Source organism: Saccostrea echinata, unplaced genomic scaffold (genome assembly GCF_033153115.1).
Source record: "Saccostrea echinata isolate AGI-Se365-2 ecotype Australia unplaced genomic scaffold, CSIRO_AGI_Sech_v1 ptg000001l, whole genome shotgun sequence".
NCBI lineage: Eukaryota > Metazoa > Mollusca > Bivalvia > Ostreida > Ostreidae > Saccostrea > Saccostrea echinata.
The window spans coordinates 25,120,683-25,147,038 of record NW_026889750.1 but is presented as its reverse complement, the minus strand read 5'-3'; the positions used below and the strand labels follow the sequence as shown (position 1 = coordinate 25,147,038).

General features: G+C 33.4%; 2 protein-coding genes across 3 annotated transcripts in view; both read left to right on the top strand.

Annotated features, from left to right (window-relative positions):
- The first annotated feature begins 12,935 nt into the window (after nucleotides 1-12,935).
- Nucleotides 12,936-26,356, top strand: part of LOC133187886 (ATPase inhibitor mai-2, mitochondrial-like) — a 195,840-nt gene continuing 182,419 nt past the window's right edge. The window contains exon 1 of the mRNA XM_061323287.1: nucleotides 12,936-12,939. The gene's annotated coding sequence lies outside the window, so the exon portion shown is untranslated. The remainder of the gene's footprint in view (nucleotides 12,940-26,356) is intronic.
- Nucleotides 12,949-15,545, top strand: LOC133187868 (deleted in malignant brain tumors 1 protein-like). 2 transcript variants are annotated; one of them, XM_061323264.1, is made up of 4 exons: nucleotides 12,949-13,517; nucleotides 13,606-13,803; nucleotides 14,160-14,301; nucleotides 14,985-15,545. In XM_061323264.1, exons 1-4 carry the CDS (start codon nucleotides 13,001-13,003, stop codon nucleotides 15,148-15,150), a joined length of 1,023 nt encoding a protein of 340 aa, XP_061179248.1. In that variant the 5' UTR covers nucleotides 12,949-13,000; the 3' UTR covers nucleotides 15,151-15,545. The 2 variants fall into 2 exon arrangements, with proteins under 2 accessions (XP_061179248.1, XP_061179253.1); XM_061323269.1 differs by lacking the exon at nucleotides 13,606-13,803.

Below are 26,356 nucleotides of genomic sequence, written 5' to 3'. Positions count from 1 at the left end.
ATTTCACAAAGTTAAAAAATCACAATCGTCTTTTTAGTCTGGCTGTGAAGGAGGAGGTAAATGCCATAGAGGTATCAATAATCTAACTGGGTTTTTTTTCTTTCAAAAATCTTGATGAACAAGGGGATTGGAGAAACTGTTCGTGTACGCGCGTCCTGCACTTGAATATAAGGAAATGACAACTAATGTCGACAACATGACTAAGAACATTGAAACCCTTGAAAAATCAGTATTACAAATCAAATTTACGATACGACTGTAGTGAAAGGTGCAAAAGAGCATTGCGTTACTTCGTCGAATAATGTGTGCTTTTATTTTGCTGTTGCTTTTTTTCCACTTGCTTTTTTTTTAATAATATAAAAATGGTGTGCAACATTATCTCTCTTTGTCCAAGCTCGGACCCCTCATTCGAAAAATGTGTATGCTCTTGTCATCGTACAATGGTTGTAGTCCGCAGTTGAATTAAAAACCGTTTCATTTTTTTTAATTTCATACATGATACTTACTCTCTATTTGTTTTCATTAAATAGGTAGGAAAAAAGTTTTATTTGTACACAGTCACTGTTCACCGGATTAAGGTGAAATATCCCTCTGCTCTAAATTTCATCAATTTTTTTTTTAATTCCCAACATTGATTTTCATCAACAACAATAGCATTATATTCAAATGGAAAATAGTTTGATGTAAGAAGCGTTGCTTACTTTCCCAGAAATTAATATTATGTCTAATTATGATATGAAGAAAAATTGAGATAGTGATAAGAAAGATCAATAATTCTTTTATCTCAAAATAAAATTAAAAATATGAGGTATATATATATGAAAATAATGTCTACTGTCAAACATATTTAATTTATATTAGAAAACATAATGAAGCGATGGTTTTTAAATCAGAATACCACATTGTTTTCTGTGCTTGTAAAAAAAATGCCTCAATCTACAAGAGTTATTTTTCCATCTGCAGGAGTTATCTTTCTTCAAAATATTTTTAAAAGAGAATTTTAAAAAATAATTTATTAATTAACTATAAAAATTCTGCATCTGATGCATGATAAATCCTGTAACAATTTTAAAAAATTATATCAAGAGATATAAATATCTCAATAACAACAGTTTAAAGAAACTGATTGCAAATGTTTAGGTTAACTAAATATAAGATTGGCAAAAGAAAATAGAAATCAATATTTGTAACATAATTCAGATTTGATTGAATTAACTGTATAATGATCCTCATTATTAAACTCTTGTAAGACAATTCATTGGATTTCTTGGAATAATTTCCTTGGAAAGTTATCTCTCTTATCAGCTTTCACTTTAAGGTATACATGTACTAAGAAGGTGAGGATATATCAATAAAATACAATCAATGAAAATCTTTATGTTCATTGTGATCAAACTACATATGATTATACATAACTAGAAAATTTGATTAAATGAAGGGAAATTTGGCAAACATTTTGCTTTGTTTAAAAAAAATTGAAAGTATCAATTGTTTCTGTAACAAATAAGAGAGAAAATGTATGGTTGTACCGGGAATCGAACCCGGGACTACTGCATAAATAGTGTCGTGTCTATTTTTGCTTGCTTATTGAACCTTTCGCAACTCGCTTGCAGTGAGGGACCCTTTTGAACCAGTCTCCTGTCCAGTACGGTTTAGGATGACTGTAAAATATATATAACCAGGGAAAGCGTAAATAAAAATAGCAATTGTTTATTTTATAACCATTATTTTCCTCCCTACTTAAATGTTTTCGCCCTCGAAGACACAGCCCAAGTTCTTATTGGGCCAAGGAAGGACTTTCACCTACAAATTTTGGGTTGGCAAACGGCGCCAAACACGAAAGAAGAAGATGAATTGCTGGATAGGGGGGAATCGAATCCAAGACCCCAGCATCACTAGTTACGTGCTCTACCTGCTGAGCTATGCGGGGAGGGGGAGGTATCTAATACATTATATTACTTTGTTGGAGAAGTATTGGTAATTGTATATAGAAAAGTGAAATTTACAATAAGGGCTTTGCATATACATCTTCTAAGCTTTTATATCAAAATCAGAAATGTTAATTCATGTATTTCTATAAACGATTGTCATGACCAGAATACGATATGAAATAAAAAAAAAATATTTCAACAAACATATAGAGAGAAACTCTTTTTTATCTACATAGTTGTGTTAAAGTTTCATAGTTTTTAGAGTTACTTTTTTGTAGGTATTTTTTTCAATTGATATTATATGATTTTAGCATTCTTTTTGTGGTCACCTACATATTTTTTACTATTCTGTAGACAAGATTTCTCGACAAAGTCGAGACAGGCTACTGACAATTAAGATGATGTTACAGTGATTTCAACAAACTCTTTAAAAGACAGAATTTCGTAAATTCCGTAATAGTTGTTCAAACACTTTTCCTGAAAATTATTCACTACAATTTTACCTCTGTTCTGAGCCATTTATTTAGCGTAAAAATCTATTCAATGTATTTTTTCTTACGATAAGCTTTACGAGATCGATCTATTGACATTGACACCTATGACGTTTCAGTACCACGTGACCCCTATCTAATTAGTGGAGATTATTACTTCGAGGACCCTATATTATCGTCTAACTACGGCCGTTTTAACTTCATTTCATAATTAAACGATAATTATATGTTTCAAGAATATAATAGTGTTTCATTTTTAAGAAATTTAGATAGTGATAAAAACCCTTTAAAATATGATATATAGAGAATACTACATACTAAAATCCGTATCATATGTCATATCAGCCCGAGTGGCCCCATATCAGCCCGAGGGCCGAAGGCCCGAGGGCTGATATGGGGCCCGAGGGCAGATATGACATACGATATGGATTTCAGTATGTAGTATTCTATTTATCATATATTTAAAATACTTAACATGCGAGTTCACATAAAATCATTGAAGAATGTTTCGTGCATGTTTATGACCTTTTTCTTTAAAATCTAATAAAGCAAATTTTAGGTCTTTGAAAACAATTTAAGTCCACAGATGTTAGTAAGGAATTATTTTACATGTATATTTAAAGAAAATCAAGTTAAATTACTTTTTAAACTTTAAACAAACGTTACTTCCGGTTTGATATATGGATTTTTGCCCGCCGGTCCGATACGTGATATGGATTTTCAGACCGGTCCTTGTTATGGGCTATTGTGACGTCACCCGTATCGCACAGTGCAGAATCCGTGTATTTACTACTAAGTATATGATAAATAGAGAATAATACATGGCAAAATATGTATCACACCCCATATCAACCCGAGACTCCAATATCAGCCCGAGGGCCGAAGGCCAGAGGGCTGATATTGGTCGAGGGTTGATATGGGGTGTGATACAGATTTTGCCTTGTATTGTTGTTTTTATTATATATTTGAAAATAGTGTCTAAAAATCATATATAAACTTGTAAATTAATTACTGAATTTTTAATAATTGAATGTGTTCTGTTTTTGTTGAATTTCCGTTTCTCAATCTTTTTTAAAGGCAAAAAAATGCATTCAGCGATAAGAAATGAAATTATTATAAATCAAACAAATTAATATTTTGAATAACATAAAATGTCTGATGAAATAAAATTACAATTTGAAAAACTTTGGAAAGAAATAGGAAAAGATCCGAGGTACTCCGAATGAAAAAAAACAGAGATGTTCCGGAAAGGTGTAATAAAGGGTGTGATAAAGGGTGAAATAAAGGGTGCTGATACAGGGTGTGTAATACAGGGCGCTTGCCTGTGTTTATAAATCCTGTATTCTGTATTATATAACAAATATATAATAAAACCAGATAATGACCTTACGCGTGATTTTGGTGACGTTTAACGTTACGCTTTAATAGCGCTTCGGAAGTATTGACGTAACGTTTCTAATAGTGCTACTAGCATGACTGGTGCCATATCGCTATCTCTTTGTACTTGCAATATGAGTAAATAAAATCATTGACTACTTGTAATTGAACAAATGAACAAAAAGGGCGCTTTGATTTGTGTATGATTAAGATTGTTAATTACTCAAACCACTTCTAAACGCATTTTCGTGCATTACGTTGAACCAAATCAAATTATGCGTCAAGAACTGTCCACTGGACAAATATGTTGAACCTCCTAAATGTTGCATAAAATATTAATTGAGTAAATTTATCATTCTGACATTCATTCTGACCGTTTGGATTAGCACATTTTGATCATATAATGAATTCTGTAATCGATGAAAAAAAATAGAATTCAACCCATTGAAAAACAACTGGATCTTATTTTTGTACGTCATTTAGACTCTAGACATTTTTGTTGAGCTTGTGATCCACTTATTCGCTACAAAGCATACGGTTTGATATCAACCTTAATGAAATATTTGAAATCTGTAAGAAAAGCACATTATTTTCATATATTTGTTTTTATTCAAAGTTTCTTGTAAAGAGTAAATTTCATTTTTATATTCCTACGCACTTTTTAAATTATTTGCGTTACAGATTCTTTTTTCCGTAAAAACTATCGCTTTCTGTTACTTGTCACCATTGAATGCAAGATCATTTACCACGTAACAATCGACATGGATTGTTCTTGTTTTGTGAGAAAAATCAGAACTGTAGGTTTATTTTTGAACATCTACCCAAAAATGCCTTATCCCTGTTTAAGAAATGTAACGCGTTACACGCTTAAGGACATACGCAACATAGTTTGAGCTTTGTTGTCTTTTTCCCTCGAGTTGAAGAGTTCCAATACTTAAAGGAATTGTGTGCTACATTTGTTTGTCTATATATGCTGTTGTACACTTCTTCTAAAACAAGTTTGGATAAACAAAACATCTAGAATATGAGTTTAGTAATTTTTGTGTATTTTTCTTTGAATTATACAAGAATTTTCATCAATTGATATCTTTTCAAAACCCCTGGTAATATATGCTGATTTTTTGTCGACGAACATCTGATGGCACTATAATCATAATCATAAACGTTCCCTTTAATGTCTCGCAAAAAAAAACGAGCTTCAAAGACTTAAGCAATACATAGCAGGGCCATCAATGCAAAACTGCTTTTCGTTCAAGTATTTTATTTGTATAGTCACCTTTTCTTTCATGTCTGTACGCGTATCTGATATTGTCAATCCTTTAAAGGAGTGATAAACATTGATTTAAAAAATATAAACAAGATTTGTTTGTATACAACGGCGCTCACATTCAGTTGACTCCGGTCATCTGCGTCAAAGTTGATGGTACATAACTATACAATAAACGTCAATGTAGAGTGTGATGACATGTACAGAATGTGATGGATTTGCAGACATAGCCTGAAAAGTAATTGTTTAAGCTTTAGTTGTTCATATTAGCATATCTTGTCTTCAACAAATTCGCATTAATTTGCGGCTAACATACATTCACATTTGTTATATAGTTATAAGATTTTAAACTTAAAAACTGAATTAATAATATCAAAATGAAATATGAAAGTGTTTTGAGGTTAACTGTACGCATTGATCCATTTTTAAGAAACATCTTTATGGAAGAATTTATTGAAATACAATAACATCTCGCTTCTTAGATTTGAAAACTTTTTAAAACATAGAACATGCAAGTTTTCTATATTATATTGTTTTGTACAGTGTATAAAAAGCCTTGTTTCCGTTTCTGTTGCATAAAAGAAAACAAAATAAACTTTGGTATGTTACTTTTAATCAATTCCTGCTCCCTCGTGATATATGCTTACTGTTCGTTATCCTTTAAGTAAACGCCAATGTACATAAGTATTGTTCCTTTAAATTATCACCTTTCCAATAACAAAAGCTTTGAAGAGAAAGATTTTTGTGTCCATTTTTTCTTACAGGATTTAGGGCTAGGGACACTTGGTCTCACTTATATACGCCGTGTCATCTTCACAAACGATCCAGTTAGACAGACTGAGAAGTATTAGGGTGACTGATAAGGGCACCTCTGTTATTGGGAGAGTAGCTGTAAGATATGAGGTCGAGAAGATGAACTGTACTTGTTTCCTCGTTGAGAATGTTGTTCGTTTCCGCAACTGTAATAAGTACTTGCTAAGTTCTAACACATATTTTATGAGATAAAAAAGTGTTATTTTTTCTGAATCTAGAAGTGCTACATACATTTCAATAGTTTTTGGATATGTAATGTCTTCTTCTATCTCTATGGTTTAAACTCATGTCAAATAGATATCTAACTATTGCAAGTGATTTAAATCTTGATTCTTTACTAGAACTCCGAATTGTATTCATCTTAGAGAAGTGTAGAGAGGAGTAAGCATGAAATACCAAGGGTAAGAAGAAAAAGAATAGTTATCATTCTCAAAGTCCATTGAATCAATATGAATTGTGAGTAGAGCAAAAACAAACCCCTAAAACATCAGATGTGGGATAAGATGCCATAGAAGAGTAAGCATCCCCTGTAGACTGGTCACACCTGCTGTGTACTCTTTATCATGATCGGGTAAACGAAGAACTCCGTATTCAGTTCAGTATGACAAAATAGCATATGAATTTTTCTTTGACAACCAAAGTGTTTGATTTCCCATATATTAAAACATGACTGTGACGTAAACTCTTTGTTTGAGTTGTCTATTCTATAGCTTATTTATGTGCTTACTCCATAAACAAACCATTCAGTTACCTGTAAGTGTTCATTCATTTTGAAGAACTATCCACTCTTTTAAGAATAGGCAGTTTTTCTAAATCAGAATGGACATTACTTACAACAAACAAAAAACACAACATTTAACATTCCCATGAATGATCTTGCTGATGTCTTGAAGTTGAGTATCTTTCGAGCGTTTGTATGATCGTACAGCAGTTGATTTTTGGCCCGTTTTCTCAGTGATAAGCTGTTTCATATAATCTTGTTACTGCTGTAGCACGCAAAGAATGATTTGTAAAATGTCCTTCAAATCCTGTTTAAGAACAAACCTTTCCATCTGCTTTTTGAAGATGTGGATGCCAACAGCTGTTTCTGCGTACCATATATTCTGGGTTGTGCAAGACACTCTTTATCTCTTAAAGCATCATATCTCCTTTTTTCAGGCCTGAAAAATAAAACAAATTTAGAAACTATGTAAAAATAAAGCAATGACATCAAATTGCAACAAACTGATGTTTAAAAACTACTTGTCTTTGAGAAAGGTTTTTTTCATACACAAAAACCGGGCATCTCTCTAGAGCGTTCTTGTTCTGGTACGTCCTGGTAACCATTGCCTTTATATTTCTGTGATGCAATTCTCCTGTATTTGTTTTGGAGACATCCTCCTTGTCTTTGAGATATTTGGTTTTATCAGTTTGTGTGCAGACAGTAATTAGACTGTTAGGTCAAATATTTGAGTTAATGTGCTCTTACCCAGCTCTTAATGCGAAGTGCAGTCCCAATAAATAAATGTGTGTATCCAGCAATTTTTGAGGATTATTTGTCCCAAGAATACCCTTTGATCACAACATATTCTCCTGTTTCTCTGAAATCACTTGTACACGCTTTCTTTGTGAAACAAAAGTGAGTACAATTTTCTACCAAATTTTAAAAAAGTCAGTTATCTCCAGTGTAAAAGAAGCCACAATTGAAAAGTTCGAGTTTAAGCAAGAGGGTCATAAAATTCAACGTGGTTTTAACCAAGCGAGCATGAAGAAATTAAATGAAAATAGTTTCTTAACAGGGACGATACTATCAATGCCTTTGAGATTTTGAAAGGAGAAGGTCGAGTTTGAACAGAGAAAAAAATCTAAAAATAGCGGATAGAAATGGCTAAGACACCGTGCGTGAATATCTAGACGATCTCCTTTGCTGATGAAAACGACGAAGCTGCGAAACTAAGAGGGGCTGTTAATCGTGATTCTAGGAAGCGGACTTTCCGATACATGTACAAGCCTCATTCGTACGGACAAAAATCTGGAGCTTTTAAAAAGTTTTTTCGGGACTTTTGCACCACGACTTACGTTTAATCAACATTCAGACAACCGACAGAGCATCTGACCACCAGAAGTACTTCTTTTGTATTCTAGACAACCAGGCCACATCGTCCGAGATTGTCCTGATGCCAAATTCCAACAGTTGCCAGTGCCACCAAGCCAAAAATCATTCCTTTCAGGCAGTGCCAGTCAATAGAGAAACAAATAAAGCTAACCAAAAGAAAATCTGATCATTGAAATTGATCATACATAGAGCATGTTCTTGCGTATTGAATCAACTGAGAGACATAAACCCCATATGCAGATGATAAGGTATATTGCTACATAAGAAAGGGAAGTTGACGATTGAAAAGTTGAAGTCATCACGTTTATCATAAAGCTTTGTTGTTAGGTTACAATTAACGTCTTTTTCTAGTAAAATATCTAAATATGAAACAGATGTGTCAGAATCTGTGGTATCTTTTATTTCAAGCTCACTGGGATATATCGAGTACACATATGAATGAAAGTAACTATTGTTAATTGATTATATGTCGTCAATATATCAAAATGTCGAGTTGAAGGCCACAGCAAGTGTTTTCTTCTTCTCATGTAGAAGTTTTTGAACAAATTCTGCCTCAAATGAATGCAAAAACAGGTCTGCTAATAAGGGGGCGCAATTTTTACCCATGGGAATTCCGACAGATTGTCGGATGACCTGATCTCCAAAAACTACATAGAAACATGTATTGTCAATCAGAAACTCAAGCATCTTTTTAATATCAACTTCAGAGTACTTGTGTGTACAATCAGAGTGCTTTTTAACAAAATAATTTTGTAAATGACCAATGACAAGGTAAGTATATTTACGAGTTCCATTTTTCTCGAAAAAACAGCTGTCTATGATGTCAAAAAGCCTGGACAATTTATCGTGGGGAATGGTTTTATAAAGTGTTGAAAAGTCGTACGTTTTGAATCAACATACAGGTAAACTTCGGTATCTCGACATCGGATATGTCGACAACCTGGGATATGTCGACGTCCGTCCGCGGTCCCGGCAGTATTTACTATATAAATGATTTGCAAAAACCCTGATATGTCGACCTCGGTAATCTCGACAACCCTGGTTATCTCGACGTATATTCACAGTCCCAAGCGCAAAATTTACCTGGTATATGTCGACATCGGCAATTTTCTGCTCCACTGAACCTAACTGTTTGTCAGATAGGGTCGCTCGTCACACACGGACAGCTCCGGGTATCTCGGCGTCGTCAAAAATTTACACCTTTCACACCCATGTTTTGACTGCACGCTGCTTAATTAATTCTATAGACTGTGTTTGTAGGTGAATCCAGAGCCCCCCTCGGCGTCTTTGAGACGTTAATTGCTTAATGTTCAGCTTGGGTAATATCACTGATAAATCTACATGATTCTGCTTAAATTTACAGGTGTTTATTTATGTCGAAACCTTTAAAACTGAAAAAGATAACTAAATTACAAAGAATAATAAACATATTGAATAAATTCAAACTAAAGAATTAAACGATGTTCTAATAATATTTCGTAGTTAAAACGCATTCAACAGAAAATAATCCGATTTACGACACGATTAACCGAATCATCCGTAATTCATGCATCTGTGATATCACTACGTTAGTTTAGATACACAAATCTCTTAAAAAATTAATATTAATGCACATTCTTCCTGAATGAAATAAGAAAAAAAAAATAATTACGCACTTCATATGTTTTCGTATCTCGGATGTCGACTTTATCATGTTTATACGGTTCGGTTCGAAGTTTATAGAGCGCATTTCGTATCCTGTTCTGACAAAAAAGCAAGTAACACGCGAATGCTGAATGGAAAACTACAAAAATTTAGAACGATTTCGATAAAGAGAAAGAACAGGTTTTATAAATAAGATTTTTAAAAATAATTTCTTAGATTTTTAATAAAAATAGAGGGATTGCTGAAATAAGTTGACCTACAGTCTATATTGAAGTCATGTACGTATAATAAGTTTATACACGTGTATGTGTTTGGTTATGCAGTGAAATCTTGGACGTCAAGTCTCAACTCTGATATCTCGACACCTCGGATATCTCGACATTTTCGGATGGTCCCGTCGATGTCGAGATAACGAAGTTTACCTGTATTAATTTATATACGTCTAGCGATCTCGACAACATACGTCTCTGTCTTTAAAGATATATTCTCTTTCGCTTTTCTAATCATTCCAAAGCTGCGTTACACATTGTCCTCCTCTTGCCTTGATCAAAATCGTCTTCCTAAACAAAACATGCTGTGAAACATTTGTAATTATTGGTATAGTATAGTTGTCTTTAAGTTTTTTGAAAAATAAATTTAGTACAAAAAATTGTTTTCGTTGGTCTCGATGTTTGTGTATAGGCATTAAAAAAGCAAAAAAAAAAAACGATGAAGTTAAACAGGGCTTAACTGGTCTCATAAAATTAACACACTTGTATTTAACATTTTTACCGAGTACCCGGGTTCTCGATCTGGAAATTGTCCAAGTAACCGATTATCAAATATTGACCGATTTGACATCCCTAATAAAAATACTTGGAGCGTGCAGAACGGATCATTCTACCACTCGTTAGAATAGAAAAGCATTTCAAGGGCTAGTTCATTAAAATGTAAAAAGTATTTGAAAGGCTTGTAAATTAACAAATATTTCAATAAAGAATTTCAAGGGATAGTAATTTACCATATTTATGAAGAATGAAACTATGTGTGCATAATATATATGAAATAAATGTTCTAGCAACAGCATTCATGTTCCAGCGAGCAGTATTCCTACATACATTTTTGACTTGTGGTCTTTAAAATATAATTATTCATAACTGAAAGAGAATATAATCATAGTTGATATCATGGCCTTGTTTGCACATACAACCTATCCTTGAGTCGAATGTTTACTGATCAGTCATATAAATTTTTGGGCCATTTTTTTCAAACTGAATTATGTACGGATTTTTTCCGTTTACCCGATTATGACAAGGAGCATACGGCGGTCGGCAGAAAATGTTTACTCCTCCATGGCATCTGATCCAATCTCTGTTTCCAGAAGTCCTGCTCATAGCTTGTATTGTTTAAATAAACTTTAGGGAATGATCACTGTTCGTTATTTTCGCATTTCATTGTTAAAAGTCATGCTAAGTTATGATGGGTGACAATTACAGAATCAGAAATCTCCACTTAGTAAAACATGAGTGTCTAAAGCAAGGTACTCTGAATGTTGCACTTGAAATAAAATGTTCCATTTTCTCGAGAGCTCTTTCCACAATTTTCACAGTATAATGGGTTTTTTTAAAAGATGCACTTCATATCAGCAAAAGGTTAAAGTATGCAGTAAGTAAATTCTGGATAAACCCATCTAACACTTGATCAATCCCTCTAAAAATAAATATTTCGCTAAATTCAACGTGAGTGACAAGCTTTTCTTTTCTTTTCTTTTCTTTTTTTTTTTTTTTTTTTTTTTGTGATCGGCCACTGTGAACGATATCACAGAATGGAGAAGATTTATTTCAGATTTTTCTTTACCTGGCTGTTACATGTACTCACCCTCAAACTCGTTAGTTGTCAGCAAATGCATCCATCTATTAATAATAACTGGAATATACTTGACCAAGCCTTCAAGGAACATCTGCTAAGCCTCACCAGACCATTTATGATGGAAGGTTTCGTAAAACTTCGCTCAGACCTAGAAAAGAAGTTTGAGGATCTAGGAATGGATTTGAGACATCGGGTTGCCGAACTCAATGGGGAAATTTATAACTTAAAGGCAAATTTAATACGACAGGGATTTACTCTAGATAAACAATCAAAAAGTTTCACTTACTCTGGTGATGAAAGTTGTCAATTATCATCGAAATTTGCCTCTTTAGAAGAAAAAATAGAAAAAACAGTTGAAGAAAGCAAAAGCGAAACTAATCTTCTGAAACACAAACTTGATACTCTTGAAAATGAAAATAAAATATTGTCGTCACAACTGGATGTAACACAGATGATCTTCATGAAAATGGCTCCACTATCGACAAATACAACAAGAAATTCCTTTAGATTATTCCCTGAAGACGTTCTTCAAAAGCTTGATAATGTGGATAATAGACTAAGCAATCTTAGTGAAACTATTCAGGACGTTTGCAACACATCTGTTAAAATGTTTGAAGAGATGGGAGCATTTCATTCTGAAGTTGATACACTAAAACAATCCGTTAAAACACTAAATGTAAGTGTTACCTCAACCTTAAATAGTTCAAACAGAACCGCAGAAGGACTTGCTGGGCTGACAACATTTATTAGGCTTAACGTGACCGAGAAAATAAATGATACCGAGCAACATTTCACAAAAGAGTTACAGAACGTGTTGACAGGCGTCGATGAAGTGAGAAACTTTAGTAAACTGCAAACAATATCGATTCGGGACCTGAAAAAGCATGATGGACAACTGGAAGTGCATATAAGACGCCTAGGTCAAAAGGGGCAAGAAATAATGACCAAATTAATTGCCTTAGGAAACGATTACAACATAACAATGTCCGACCTCGAAAATGTCAAATATAAACAAAAAAATATTTCATCCAAAATGGTGGTTTATGAGTTCCAAATCTCAGCAATCAAAGACTCATTGAATGCAACAAAGGAAGATCTAGTAAACCTTGAAAACAATGTTTTTGGAAATTTAACTGATTTCAGAATTCAAGCTCAATTGTCCTGCAAAAGAGCATTTGACGATTTACAGTCAAATTTGTCTGAGACATTAAAGATAAGTACCAGAATAAGAACAGCATTGAGAAACCTTTCATCTGACCACTCACTTCGTATATTGGAAATAGAGAGTTTGAATCATAGTGTATCTACACTACAGTCAGACATTGAACTGCTGAAGTACGAACAGAATCAATCAAAATCAAACATCAGTGAAATCACGATGCATCAAAGATCAGCTAATGCTAGCATTTCTCTCTTGCTTTCTACAAGCGCCTCAATAAAACAGTCAGTGGATGAGTGTGTGAAGAAAGCAGATAGCTTCAAATCGGCTAATTTCGTAAGCAACTTAAAGTTGAAGCAGTTGCAGCAACAGTTTATGGTAATTCAGTCCAACATGTCTCACCTTCAGACTATCGTCGATGAACATGAACTAACAAATGAAAATGTTTCATTTCACATAACAAGAATTCTACAAGATCATTCAAGAGTGGAAAACTCGATAAATGATCTGATGAACAATCTCTCAGTTGTCATAGAGAGGGAAGAAAATATGAAGATTGAAATGAAAAGGTTCACCCTCGAATGGTCTTCCTTTCTAGTGGAAAACAAGAAAGAAGTAACAGCAATGAAACAGAAAATGAATTCCACTGCTGAGGATTCTAAAGATCTGAAATTTCTTATTGATGCAAGCAATGTGTCCTGTGAAACAAATATAAAGGCACTGAAAACATCTATGAAAATAGTCACTGCTGACCTTTCTTCAGTTGAGGCTTCAATTTCAAACCTTCAACAGGATTTGAACTCATCAAATATTTTACAAGAGCGCTCAAGAGAGGAAATCTACAACATCACAAACAAAGTACAGGAACTTCAAACTCATATAAATAATTCAGGTAACGTTTATATACCTCTTGAAATACATTTAAATTGTAGAGCCTGTTAATTATAAATTAGAATTGGGCTTTTTTTATTCATATCAAGGTAAGATTGACAAGATACAAGATGAACTGACGTTTTTGTCTGAAGCCGTCATTGATTACGAGACGTCTTTGTTTGAAGCCACCAGTGATTACGAGACGAGACTGACGCGTATATCTGCGGAAGTGACGTCAATCAGAGCTAATATTGCTTCATTCCAGAGCAACCTTAACTTGACTAACAACAAACTTTTATCACTAGGTAAAATGTCGGAAAAAATAAAACTATCCATGTTTTCATTAAACTTACATTTTAAAACATTTTATAACACTTTTTAGGTACTATATAGAATTGATTATCAATTTTCACTTTTGTGAAAAGCAAGGATATCTTTATATGATAATTTAAATTGATAAGGAAAAGTTATTAATCCTTATTTTCACTTTTAAATAAATTTTAGAATATAAATAGCCCTAATCAGAGGGCTTGATACGTATGTGAAATTCTGACACTGATGATATGCAATAAATGTGAATAATTCAATGTAAAAGTCTTGAAATTGTGTTTGATAAATTTCAAATGGTTATCTAAGTGCATACATGACTTGATCATTCTAGTTCCCGTGCGATTGGTCGGTGGGAGTACTCAGAACGAGGGTCGAGTAGAAGTGTGGTATTCTGGTACCTGGGGGACAGTTTGTGATGATTCCTGGGATAGTATGGACGCTAAAGTTGTTTGTAGAATGCTTGGTTACACAGGGTATTGTCTTTCAGTTCTTTTGCTATTCTTTATCCCCAATTTTTTAACAATACAGGCATCAGATGGTTAACGGAATTTTTTAAACATTTATGATATATATTTATTTATTAAGGAATTTGCAATAAACATTACAGTAATTAAAAAATAAAGTGGAACCTGTGAAATTTACGCGCAAGTGGTTATTTCAGTTTGATGGAGTTATTTAGAATTGACTTCATTAAATCTGATTGTAAATGTCCAATATTTATGAAAGATTTATTGATTGATTGTTGTTTTACATCCAATTCGAGAATTTTTCACTCATAGAGAGACGTCACCATATACCGGTGAAGGACTTCAAATTTAGACATACTCAGCACTCAGGGCCATTGAGCAGTAAGGGTTCTTTATCGTGCCAAACGCCTACCATGACACGGGACATCGGTTTTTAAGGTATGATTCGAAAGATCCGTGACTTTCACTTCTAATGTCAGGTGGTTCGCGAAGGAAGTCACTACTTATGTTTAGGTTTGACGCGGCGCTGCGAGCGAGAATCGAACCCGGGCCTGCAGATCACGAATTGAATTGATTCTACCTCTAGGCTACCGTGAGCGTTATATGTAAGGTTTAATTGAGTCAACGCTTCTATTGACTTTTTGTCACGGCACTTTCTTTTACATATGAAACTATTTTACACATTACAGGTACACAGCCTATGGTAGTGCTCATTTTGGTCCAGGCTCCGGGACGATCTGGTTAGATGACGTTGCTTGCTCCGGATCTGAAAACTCTATTTTCTCGTGCAGTCATAGCGGAATGGGAACTCATAATTGTGCGCATGGTGAGGACGCCTCTGTTAGATGTACCTAATGAGAGAGTTTCGGCCTATCATATAAATGGGACTCAATTAAGGTCTTACTGATTGAACCAGAAGACTGTTTAAACAACTTGTAAGGCTAGTATTTTCACTCTGCTTGTCCGTTTTAAATGCGTGTTACAATGTACTTTTTAAAGAAAAATGAAAAGGGAACGAGTCAAATCCCTAAGATTGTAGGTCTTTATTTCAGAAAAAATTATTGTAAGATTTTGTAGATTTTTTTAATTAATGTATGAACAGAGTAAGTATAGACTACCGGATACATGTGTATATAAATGTAACATTATGTTAAGTAAAATTTTAATGCAGTTAAAAATCAATTTTTTTCAGACATGCAGTCGAAACATTGAGCACTTCTACTAGTGAAATATAATTAAAACAAGATTTATCTCCAATCTACTAATCATTTTATATATATGTTTTCAATAAATTGTGAAAAAAGAAATACATATTTCGAATAGGAAAGCACCTTAAGAAAATCATTAGATTATGCAAATGAATGACATTTTCAATATCTGTAAGCTTGTCAACTTCTCCAAACTTTATTTGCCAACCAAAATGCATCATATATTGCTTTTACTCTGTACTTATTTCAGCAGGACTAAATCTCAGTATCTTATGCCCAATGTATGATTCATTCATGAAATCATTAATAAAAATATGAAAAATGATTTATATCATTATTAAAAACAATTAAGAATATTCTGATACAAATAAACTTATGTTTTGTTGTTTGATTTGACATTGTACATTGTTTTTTAAATTTTTGACAGAAAAAAAGTCCCTGGAATTCTTTTTGAGATAACTGAAATAATATCTTGTCATCAGAGAGTAATAATGTTCTGGTTGTTAATCCATTTCAAAACAATGATTAAAATAATTATGTATTGATAACTCTCTCAAACAACTCTTATTTGAACTTATTCCTTATGCCTGCTTGTGTAATGTAAATATGCTTTTGTACATTGGGATACCCTACCCCGCAGTGTATTCGCATCATTTAGAAGTGGTATAAATCGTAGGTCTCAAAAACGCAATTTTTTTTTTTTCAAAAGTCAGTAACATCAAAACATATGACTTTTCTGCACTTTATATAATCACTCCTCATGATAAATTAAAAACTAGGCTTTTCAGCTCACCTGTGCCAAAGGCTCAAGTGAGCTTTTCTGATCAAAGAGTGTCCGGCGTCCGTCTGTCGTCTGTAAACTTTTCGACTTCTTGTCAAGAACCACTGGGCCAATTTTCTACGAACTTGCCACAAAGCATCTTTGGATAAAGAGGATTTAAGTTTGTTCACATGAATTGCCACGCCCTATTTCAAAAGGAGATAATTAAGAATTCATGAAAATGTTGGCCTCTGTTAAAAACCTTCTCAAGAACAACTGGGCAAGAAAAGATGAAACTTTGGTGAAAGCTTCATTATATACTATGGATTCAAGTTCGTTCATATCGTAGCCCCCGGGGATAGGAAGGGTCCACAAGAGGGGGTCGAATTTTTACACAGTTATGTATGGGAAATGACTTAAAATCTTCTTCTGGAGAACAGCAAAGCTATGATTAGTCATTTTATTATAGTGGTATCCTCAGGTAGTGTAGATTCAAGTCTGTTCCAATCATGAACTCTGGGGGTAGGGCAGGGCCACAACAGGGAATCAAAGTTTACCATAAAATATATAGGATATATCTTTAAACATCTTCTTCTCAAGATCAGTTGAGCCATTATTAGTCATATTAATATAGAAGTATCCTCAGGTAGTATAAGTTCAAGTTTGTGCAAATCATGACTCCCGGGGGTAGAGCGGGGCCACAACAGTGGGTTAAAGTTTTACATAAGAATGTTTTGGTGTGATGGTTAAGGGGTATTTGCGTAAAATTCAATTAAGACTTCAAATAATGGATTGACCTGACAACCCTTGGAATGGACTAGCCGAAGGGTATATACGGCAATGCCTAATAATTTGACAAAGTCAGGCATTTACAAGCTAGTTGAAGACATTGGCTGTTGAATTAGCAATAAAGAAGTAAAGGGTAAGAGAAAAATAAAAGTTATAAGCACCAGTGGTAAGTATCCTAAGGAATTGCTGTTATGTTCTTGGTGTAGTAAATCTGAAGAAGATTGAGACACTTGGTTTTTATCTTCAATAGGAACCTAGGGGAGAAACAGTGTGCAAGTAGTACCTTACCCAGTCCCCGTCTCGAGATAAGAGAAAACTTTTAATACTGTGTTATTTACCCTCAGAGAGAGCAGTCTTAATAATCATTCCAATCATTAACTAAGGCAGAGTAAAAGGGAAACCTACACTGTATATCCCTTGTACAGGTTGGAGGGAAACGTTAATTCCGCTATAATAGTGGTATACCACTATTATAGTGAGATTCCGCTATATTTTCAGCCGTAGTTGTCCTCGATTTCATCAAATAACATACTTGCTGTTTAAAGCGCAAGTTATGATGGGAATAAAAATGAACAATAATTGGCATCCTTACATATTATGAATTTTATTTAATTGGTAACGCGTACGGAGGCCCGTTATGACAAATGAAAAAAAAAAAAAGCTCAGCACATGTACAATTTAATGGAACCGATTTGTGTCGTCTAAATTGTAAGCAATATATATAATATGTCACTTTTCGAAGTAATCTTAAGTTTGTGTATAATGTTTCCTTTCTTGATGATGAATCCATGAATTCAAATGATTATTCTTAGCAAGGAAAGAAGAATTACACTTTGCATGGAATTACCTGTAGACGTGACGTAAAGTAAATTCTGCACGATTTATTGATTCTCTAACTTGCATGAAATTTTATATTTAACTACGATATGCACTGGAAAAGAAACAATGAAATCCTATTTACCAGAAGTAGATTATTCTGTTGTAAATAAACGAAATACAAGGAGAAACAGAAATATGAAGATAACGAAAAAAGGCCATTTGAGCAATAATTTTTTTGCAGAGCAAATAGGCAGGATAAGGTGCTATGGAGGAGTACGCATCCCCTGTCGAGCATGGACTTTGCAAAATTCATTTATTAATAGTTATCATGAATTAGTGCATCGTTGTCTCGCCACAGCCGCTAAAATATTAAGCCCGCTTTTTTAACTACAAAGAAGCCATTATATACACATTGAATTGTTTTCGCGTACGGTTATTTTTTCGTTTTTTTTTTTTTCCTATCACGACAAGGAACACACTTGTCGGCAGGGGATGCTCACTCCTCCATGACATCTAATCCCATCTTTGATGTTTTTTTAGAGGTTCGTGTTTGCTCTGTTTAAAATTTGCCTTGTTTCAATGGACTTTTGAGATTAATTACTGTTTGTTATCTTCATATTTCGTACAGTATTTCAAGCAAATTGAAAAAAAATTGAACCCATTTAATTTATTTTCTGTCTTAAAGTGCAAAAATTTGAGTGAATTACATCATATTTTTCTTACATCTATTTATTTATTTTCTGTCAGAAAATGTACAAAATTAATTGAAATCAATCATTGCATTTTCATCGATTTATTTATTGTATTTTTCTGTCTTAAAGTGTATTAAATTCTACAAAACACAGGTATATCTAAGTTGGGATGTAATTAACATAATTGTTATAAACACAAATGAACGTTCAACTCATTTTGTTATTTGCAAGCGGGAATAGGTGGATTTGTGATTTTAAAAAAAGGGAGGGTAGAATAGGCGGAAGACCCTCTTAAAACCGAGACCCTTTGTTGTTCGTAATGTGTATCGAATCAATTAATAATTTAAGACATTAATCCCATATGCAGGTACTATGGAATATTGCTACATAATAAGGGAAGTTGACGATAGAAAAAGTAGTTATCACATGTACCATGTAAGTTTAGTTATCAGTTTGTCATCAATCTCTTTCTCTAGTAAAATATTTAAGGAAAGAAGCAGATTTGTCATACTCCCTGGTGTCTTTTATTAATAATTTTCAACATACTTCTATTTTTGGAAACTGCAGCTATATCATAACTAAATGAACATTTAATTAATTTATGTCTCGCCATTTCGTGGTTTAATCATAATACATGTATTAAGCACCAATGTTTCTTCTGAGAAATTACGCCAAATATTCCCAACAAAAACCGCTCATATATATAATTTTTGAAATAGTTTTTAAAAAGATTTTTCTTTTTTAATCTAACTTTACTTGTCATAATACAAAAATTAATATTTCAAAAAAATTTGTTTAACATTCCGGAAACTAATGTCATATAATGTATTGGTAATTACCTGCAGAAATGACATCTTATATCATTGTTAACGATTTATTGCAAAAACTATACAAATCGGTTTCATCAGAATAAAGTAAACATGTAATGAGCTTTTTTTCGTTTGTCATAACGGGCCTCCGTACACGTCACCATGCAAGCAAAAATCATCTTTTCGTCTGTAAAATCGACAAACCTATTCCAAAATGGGTTGAAAGTTATTACAAGCATTAATTTTTGCACATGTGAGAGAGATATTAAGAGTCAGTCTTTGTTCAATATTACCGCAATCACTGGTTGCTATGTTAAAAATGTAACTTCCGCTTTAAAAAGTGTGTTCGCATTATCAAACGCATCGGCAGAAAATTAAATAAAATTCATAATATGTAAGGATGCCAATTATTGTTCATTTTTATTCCCATCATAACTTGCGCTTTAAACAGCAAGTATTTTATTTGATGAAATCGAGGACAACTACGGCTGAAAATATAGCGGAATCTCACTATAATAGTGGTATACCACTATTATAGCGGAATTTAAGTTTCCCTCCAACCTGTTTTAAGAACCTGATCATACAAGTTACATAGGAAATATCTTTAAAAATCTTCTTCTCAAGAACAACTAAGCCATTATTAGTCATATTTAGACAGAAGCAACCTTAGGTATTGTAGAATCAAGTTTGTTTAAGTATGAGCCCGCCCGCCCCCCCCCCCCCCGCCCCCGTGGGGGGGGGGAGGGAAGGCACAACAGAGGGTCAAAGTTTTACATAAGAATATATAGGAACCATTTTGAAAAAAAATCTTCTACTCAAGAACAGCAAAGCCATAATTAGTCATATTATTATAGAAGCATCCTCAGGTAGTGTAGATTCAAATTTGTTCACATTTAGGATGGGTAGAGTGGCGCCACAATGAGCGATCAGAATTTTTTAAATAGGAATACATAGGATTTTTTTTTTAATTCTTCTGCACAAGAACAGGAAAGTCATGACTCGTAAAATTGATATAAGAGCATCCTAAGGTAGTGTAAAATTAAGTTTGTCAATCCGTAAACTTTTGAATACTTATTTATTTCGGCTTTTTACTAGCCATTGTGTTCAGGTGAGCAATGTGGCCCATGGGCGTCTTGTGATATCGTAGATAACTGCTTCCACAATAAAACTCGGAAACTTTCATATCTTGGAATTGGTCATCAATAAAATAACTTATAAATCACTCTGATTCTACAAACAGGTACTCTGAAGTTGATATTCAAAGGATTCTGGGGTTCCTCATTGAGAAACATCTTTGTAGTCTTCGGAGCCCAGATCTTCCAACAAACGCTGGAATTTTGATTTGCACTAATTGTGCTCCTTTATTGGTCGACCTGTTTTTATATTCCTATGAAGCAAAATTTATTCAAAAACTTCTACATGAGAAGAAGAAAACACTAAGTGTGGCCTTCAACTCAATAGTCAAATATATCGAAGAAGTTTTATCAATAAACAATTATAGTTACTTCCATTCACTCGATATATCCCAGTGAACTCGAAATAAATACCACATGCAGAGTCTGCTACATCCGTTTTATATTTGGATGTTTTACTGACTATAGACGATAAGAGCCAACTAACAACTAAATTGTATGACAAACAAGATAACTTTGGCTTTTCCACCCTCAACATTCCTTATTTATGCAGTAATATTCCGCTATCGTCTGCATATGGTGCATTTGTCTCCCAACTTTTTCCATACTAAAGAGCTTGCTCTGAGTACGAACACTTTTTTAACTGAGGCAAGTTACTACTGACAGATAAGTTGATGCTACGAGGATTTCAACAACCTCGTTTAAAGTCAACATTTCGTGAATTCTATAGTCGTTATAATGACTTGTTAGCATTTAAACTATCATTGGGACGTATTTTGACTGACATGTTTCATACCAATTATTAAGCCTTTGTTTTTATACTAAAATTGATTACGAAATATTCCATCCACCTGATCAATACACAGGACTCACAGCGGTCGTGGCCGGTCGACAGGGGAAGCTTACTCCTGCTAGGCACCTGATCCCATCTCTTGAATTTCTGGGGTTATTGTTTTGTCGCCTGTTCACGGATTTGTATTGATTGTAGATTTTATTTATATCGATCACCGTTTGTTATCTTCAATTTTTTCATTCAGAGTTATGTAGCTCAGACAATTCATTCAAATCAAGTGCTTATAAAGATTCAAAACCAGTTTATGATAATATGAAATATAGATAAATAATTTTGAATTTTATTTGTTGAAATTAATATTCGAAATTACGAACGGAACAAAAATAAATTCAAACCTGAAACAGCCGAATAATACATCGAATATTTCCATTAGAAAATCTCAAACCTAAAAATGAAAACTCAAATATGAAAATTAAAGAGGGAACAACGTCATGAGAGAAGTTATAAAGCATTTGTAAGTAGACGGGACTTTTTTTAGTCTTTATTAAGGATTATGTCATTTCAGGTGACCTCTCTTCGAGAAGGGCCAATTAAAGATTTACTTTAAATCGTCACTGTTCTTAGAAGCGACTTATCGTCGGATGGGAGGTAGTGAAGATCTAAATATAACTGATTTATATTCATTCCGTATGAAGGGAGACACTTTCAGTCTGAGATTAAAAACGAAATAGGTTACATTCACTGTTTATAGTTGCAGTACATTGTAATTACGAGTAATAAGTTTCAAAAATTATCAACATTGTTGTCAAAGTTATCTACATTACAATGGATGAATAGGTGACATGTTTAAATGAAGGTAAAATTCTTTTCTTTTTTTTTTTTTTTTGTTTTTGTTTTAAAGGCATGTTATATTCTGAAAAACTATACCTTTTTCTTATAATTTTAGTGTTTTTGAGAACAGTCGATATTTGCGTAAATTTTTCATGGACATATAACAATGAAATTTTGGAAATTGTCGACTCTTTTAATTACCTAGGATTATGTTTAAATTATAACGGTAAATTCAATGTTACTAAAAAAAAATTAGCTGAACAAGGTCAAAAAGCACTATTTGGTTTAAACCGTAATATACAGAAATTTGAATTCAACGTCGAAACCCGATGTCAACTCTTTGATACATATGTTGGAAGTGTTATCTCGTATGGAAGCGAAATCTGGGGTTTTCATAAATCTCCGGAAATTGAAAGACTGCATTTATCCTTTTGTAAAATTACCCTCGGTGTTAGGCGCAATGTATGCAATTATATGATTTCTAGAGAACTGGGACGATATCCACTTATTATACAAAGGAAATTGAAAATTATGAAATTTTGATGTAAATGATTAAAAACAGAAAACTGCATTTTAAAATCTTTTTATGAATACCTGCGATATGATGCAGAGAATGGTCGGGAACGAGTATAAACTGGGCGCATGATGTAAAACTTGAACTATTTAGATTGGGTCTGGGAGAATTTTGGATAAAACAGCAAGCAATAAAATTTGCTCATTTTATGCACGTGTATAAAAATAGAATCCTAGATATATACCTCCAAGAATGCACTGCATTTATGGATAATTCGTCAAAATGCTTTCTATATAAATATATTGTCCAATCTGACTTCTGTAAAATGCAATCCTATTTAACAAAACCTTTTCAGAGTAATTTAAAAAAAAAAACATATTTCCCGCATTAGACTTTCGTCTCACTATCTTAACATAGAATACGGAAGGTACCAAGGCAAAAGTAGAGAGAATAGATTATGCGATGTTTGTAATACACGTGAAATAGAAGACGAATTCCATTTCATTCTTCAATGCCCTAGATATCTAAATTTAAGAAAAAAATATATAAATGAATATTATTACAAATCGCCAAGTACTTTTAAATTAATCCAATTGTTGGGTACCAACCGCATATCTACCTTGGTTGGTATAGGGAAATATATTCATTATGCTCTAATATTACGTAACGAAGATCAATCAGGTTAACCTAATTTCTATCTGTGTAAGGTTTATATTTTCAGATGTCTGTACATTAAAACATCATTGCTATATATTGTATTATAACTTTGAATTATGTATTGTACTGCTTATTGTATTGTACTTAATTTGTGCAATATATTATTGTATACTATAAATGAGTGGAACTGTGGGACTGAGGAACACTTGACCAGGGGTTTCACCCCCCCCCCAATTTAGGCTCACTGAGAGTCTTAAATTTTGCAATGTATGTTATTATATGTTATTTTTGTAAACTGATGGGCTGTATTGCCCAAAGTTATATCCTGAATAAACTTACAATATTCCAATTCTTTTTCGTGCTTTTTATCATAAATTGAAATTTTGCACAATCTAAATGGAAACAATATCTTGAATATAAATAATGAAATAAGTAGTCAATATACTGTTAAAAGTAAAAATGCAATACTTTAATAATTTATAAAAGTATAAGAATATGTTATGTACGGTACAAATTGTAAGGTTATTTCTTCCACATAAAAAAAAAATGAAATGTCGTGATGACAGTTCTTCTTGTTTTTGTACTTGAACATAAGATGTTCTTTCCACTCGAACTCGCCACAAAACTCAAGTGAAAAAAATCTAGAACAATTAATCCTATCTTAGTAAATAAGTTTATAAACATACTTGAAGAAATTCTTGTCAAAATTACATTTTACATTCAAATTTAACAAAGCCACTTCCTTTTATTGTAAAATTTTTATTTTCAAATTTCTTTAGATAAACACCTTTCATCAATATTCTACGACAAACAGAAGCAGTAAGAATTTAAAACAAGATCAGACTTGCCATTCTTGCAATAACTATCTTCTCTGCAAACTATTTATAGTAAAAAGGTATATAAAACCATTGTCGAAAATAGATATATCGCAAGTTATATATATCATATATATATATATACGACTCTGTTTACCTGATCAATAGTCGCCCGCGTGGCGCAGTGGTTAGAGCGTTCTGCTCTAGAGTCGCGAGGTAAGGAGTTGATCCTTACGTCGCGGGTTCAAATCCAACTGTGGGACGTGGAGACCGATCCTTCGGATGAGACCATAGTCCCTTGTCGCAGTAGGTGTTGGCACGAAAAAGACCCCTCACTGCTCAATGGCCGTAAGTGCCGAGCATAGGACAAAATTTGCAGCTCTCCACCGCCAAGTGGTGGCGTCTCCATATGAGTGAAAAATTCTTGAGAGGGACGTTAAACAACATACAAACAAACAAACAAAACCTGATCAATACAGAGGTCTCACGTGGATGTGTCTTGTCTACAGAGGATGCTTACTACTCCTAGGCACCTGATCCCATTTTTGGTGTTTCCAGGGGTCCGTGATTTTGCCCTGTTCCCATTTCCTATTCTTAACTGGATATATGAGTTTGGTCGCTGTTCGTTATCTCCACTTTTTTCACAGAAGGTCTAAAATATTGTAAAGAATAATGTGCAAAAACTACTGTCTGCAGCCCTTTTTTCTATGACGAATTATATTTATTCTACAACGATTTTGATAGTTTTCAAACAAGAGTGAATATATACGACGCCCTTTGAATAGTTTCAATACTTCCCACACATTATAGTTATGAGGATTATTGCTTTATCTATGATTTTTTAGATCCCATGACAGCAAAATTCGGCCTGATTTTTGACAAATGTTCTTTTATGAATAGAGAATAGGCAGGTCATAGTACAATAGAGGGATATGCATGTCCGAGGAATCTACCTTATATGGCTATTGTTATTATTTCCCACATAGTCGCTTACATAGAACAATAGTCCAATCCAATGACTGAACGACAAAGCATGCTGGTTTACTACATGTTAACATTTTATCACAGATACGTGGTTTAGGTTAATTTACACATTATCTCTACTACATTTCAAACTTTTAATGGTCAGCAAAGGTTTTTTATGCATGATGATATGCATGGAACCTCAGCGTTTATCATTTTGGGCCAGAAATGCACATAAAATTAGTACTTGTGTTCACTGATACTCGGAAATACTTGTAGCCAATTGCCCACCAATTGCCTTACAAAATTATGGAATTATACATGCAACGTATGTTTATAAATCAATTCTTTGTAATTATGAGCAGGGAAATTGTTGATTCGTGTCTATTCTGTGACTAAATGCATAAAAATTGTCAATCGGAAAGAAAGTATTAAATTTCCCTAGTATTTTTGTGGTACTCACTCGTAATGCAACTCATTTAGCTGATTGGCCGGTTAGAAAGTCACGCCGGTGCCTGAATTAGCATATGAATTTATTCTAACGTCAGAAAAAATAGTTTCGTCGATCTGTTCATAATGGGAAAGGCCAGCTAGATTTTGCAATTTTTGAAATATAACATTTGAGCGCAGTTAGGTACAATTTTCTCTTTTTACATATATAGGTAGATTTCAATAAAATAAAGGGGCCAGCCAAAGGAGACAAATGTACCTACTTGCGCTCGTAGATTTTAAGGGTTTCAAAGAGTGGGGCGGGGCCAAAATTCAATGGGAATTGGATATAAACATGGTACCCCTACTCAAAATAAAGATATATATCTTCCAAAATATCTTTCGACTTTCAGTAAAAGTAGTATTCTATGAGGGTACACATATCAGTGATTAAGTGCATGCAAAAATTAGAGTAAAATTTAGATTTTTTTTTTTCAAGTTACCGGGGGCCGTATGGCACATCATCCTAATTCCAAGTGATGATAGAAGTGCATCGCTACTTTGCTCGTATGCCAACCTTAAAGCATATTATCTACACAAATTTTAATTCACATATTCTTTTCTGCTTTCCATGAGGTCGATCCATCTCATTAAATTCAATAATGATGAATTTAATCACAACACAAAAGAGAGTACTGGGTCATATTATGGATTCCTGGTTTTCTTTCTGTCTTTTTAATTAAACAAGACTTGAAATGAATCTCTGCAATGTTAAACTGAGAGGATAATAATAATAATATTATACATAGCTATTGTAAATCATTGCATATATATAATTTGTTACATGTT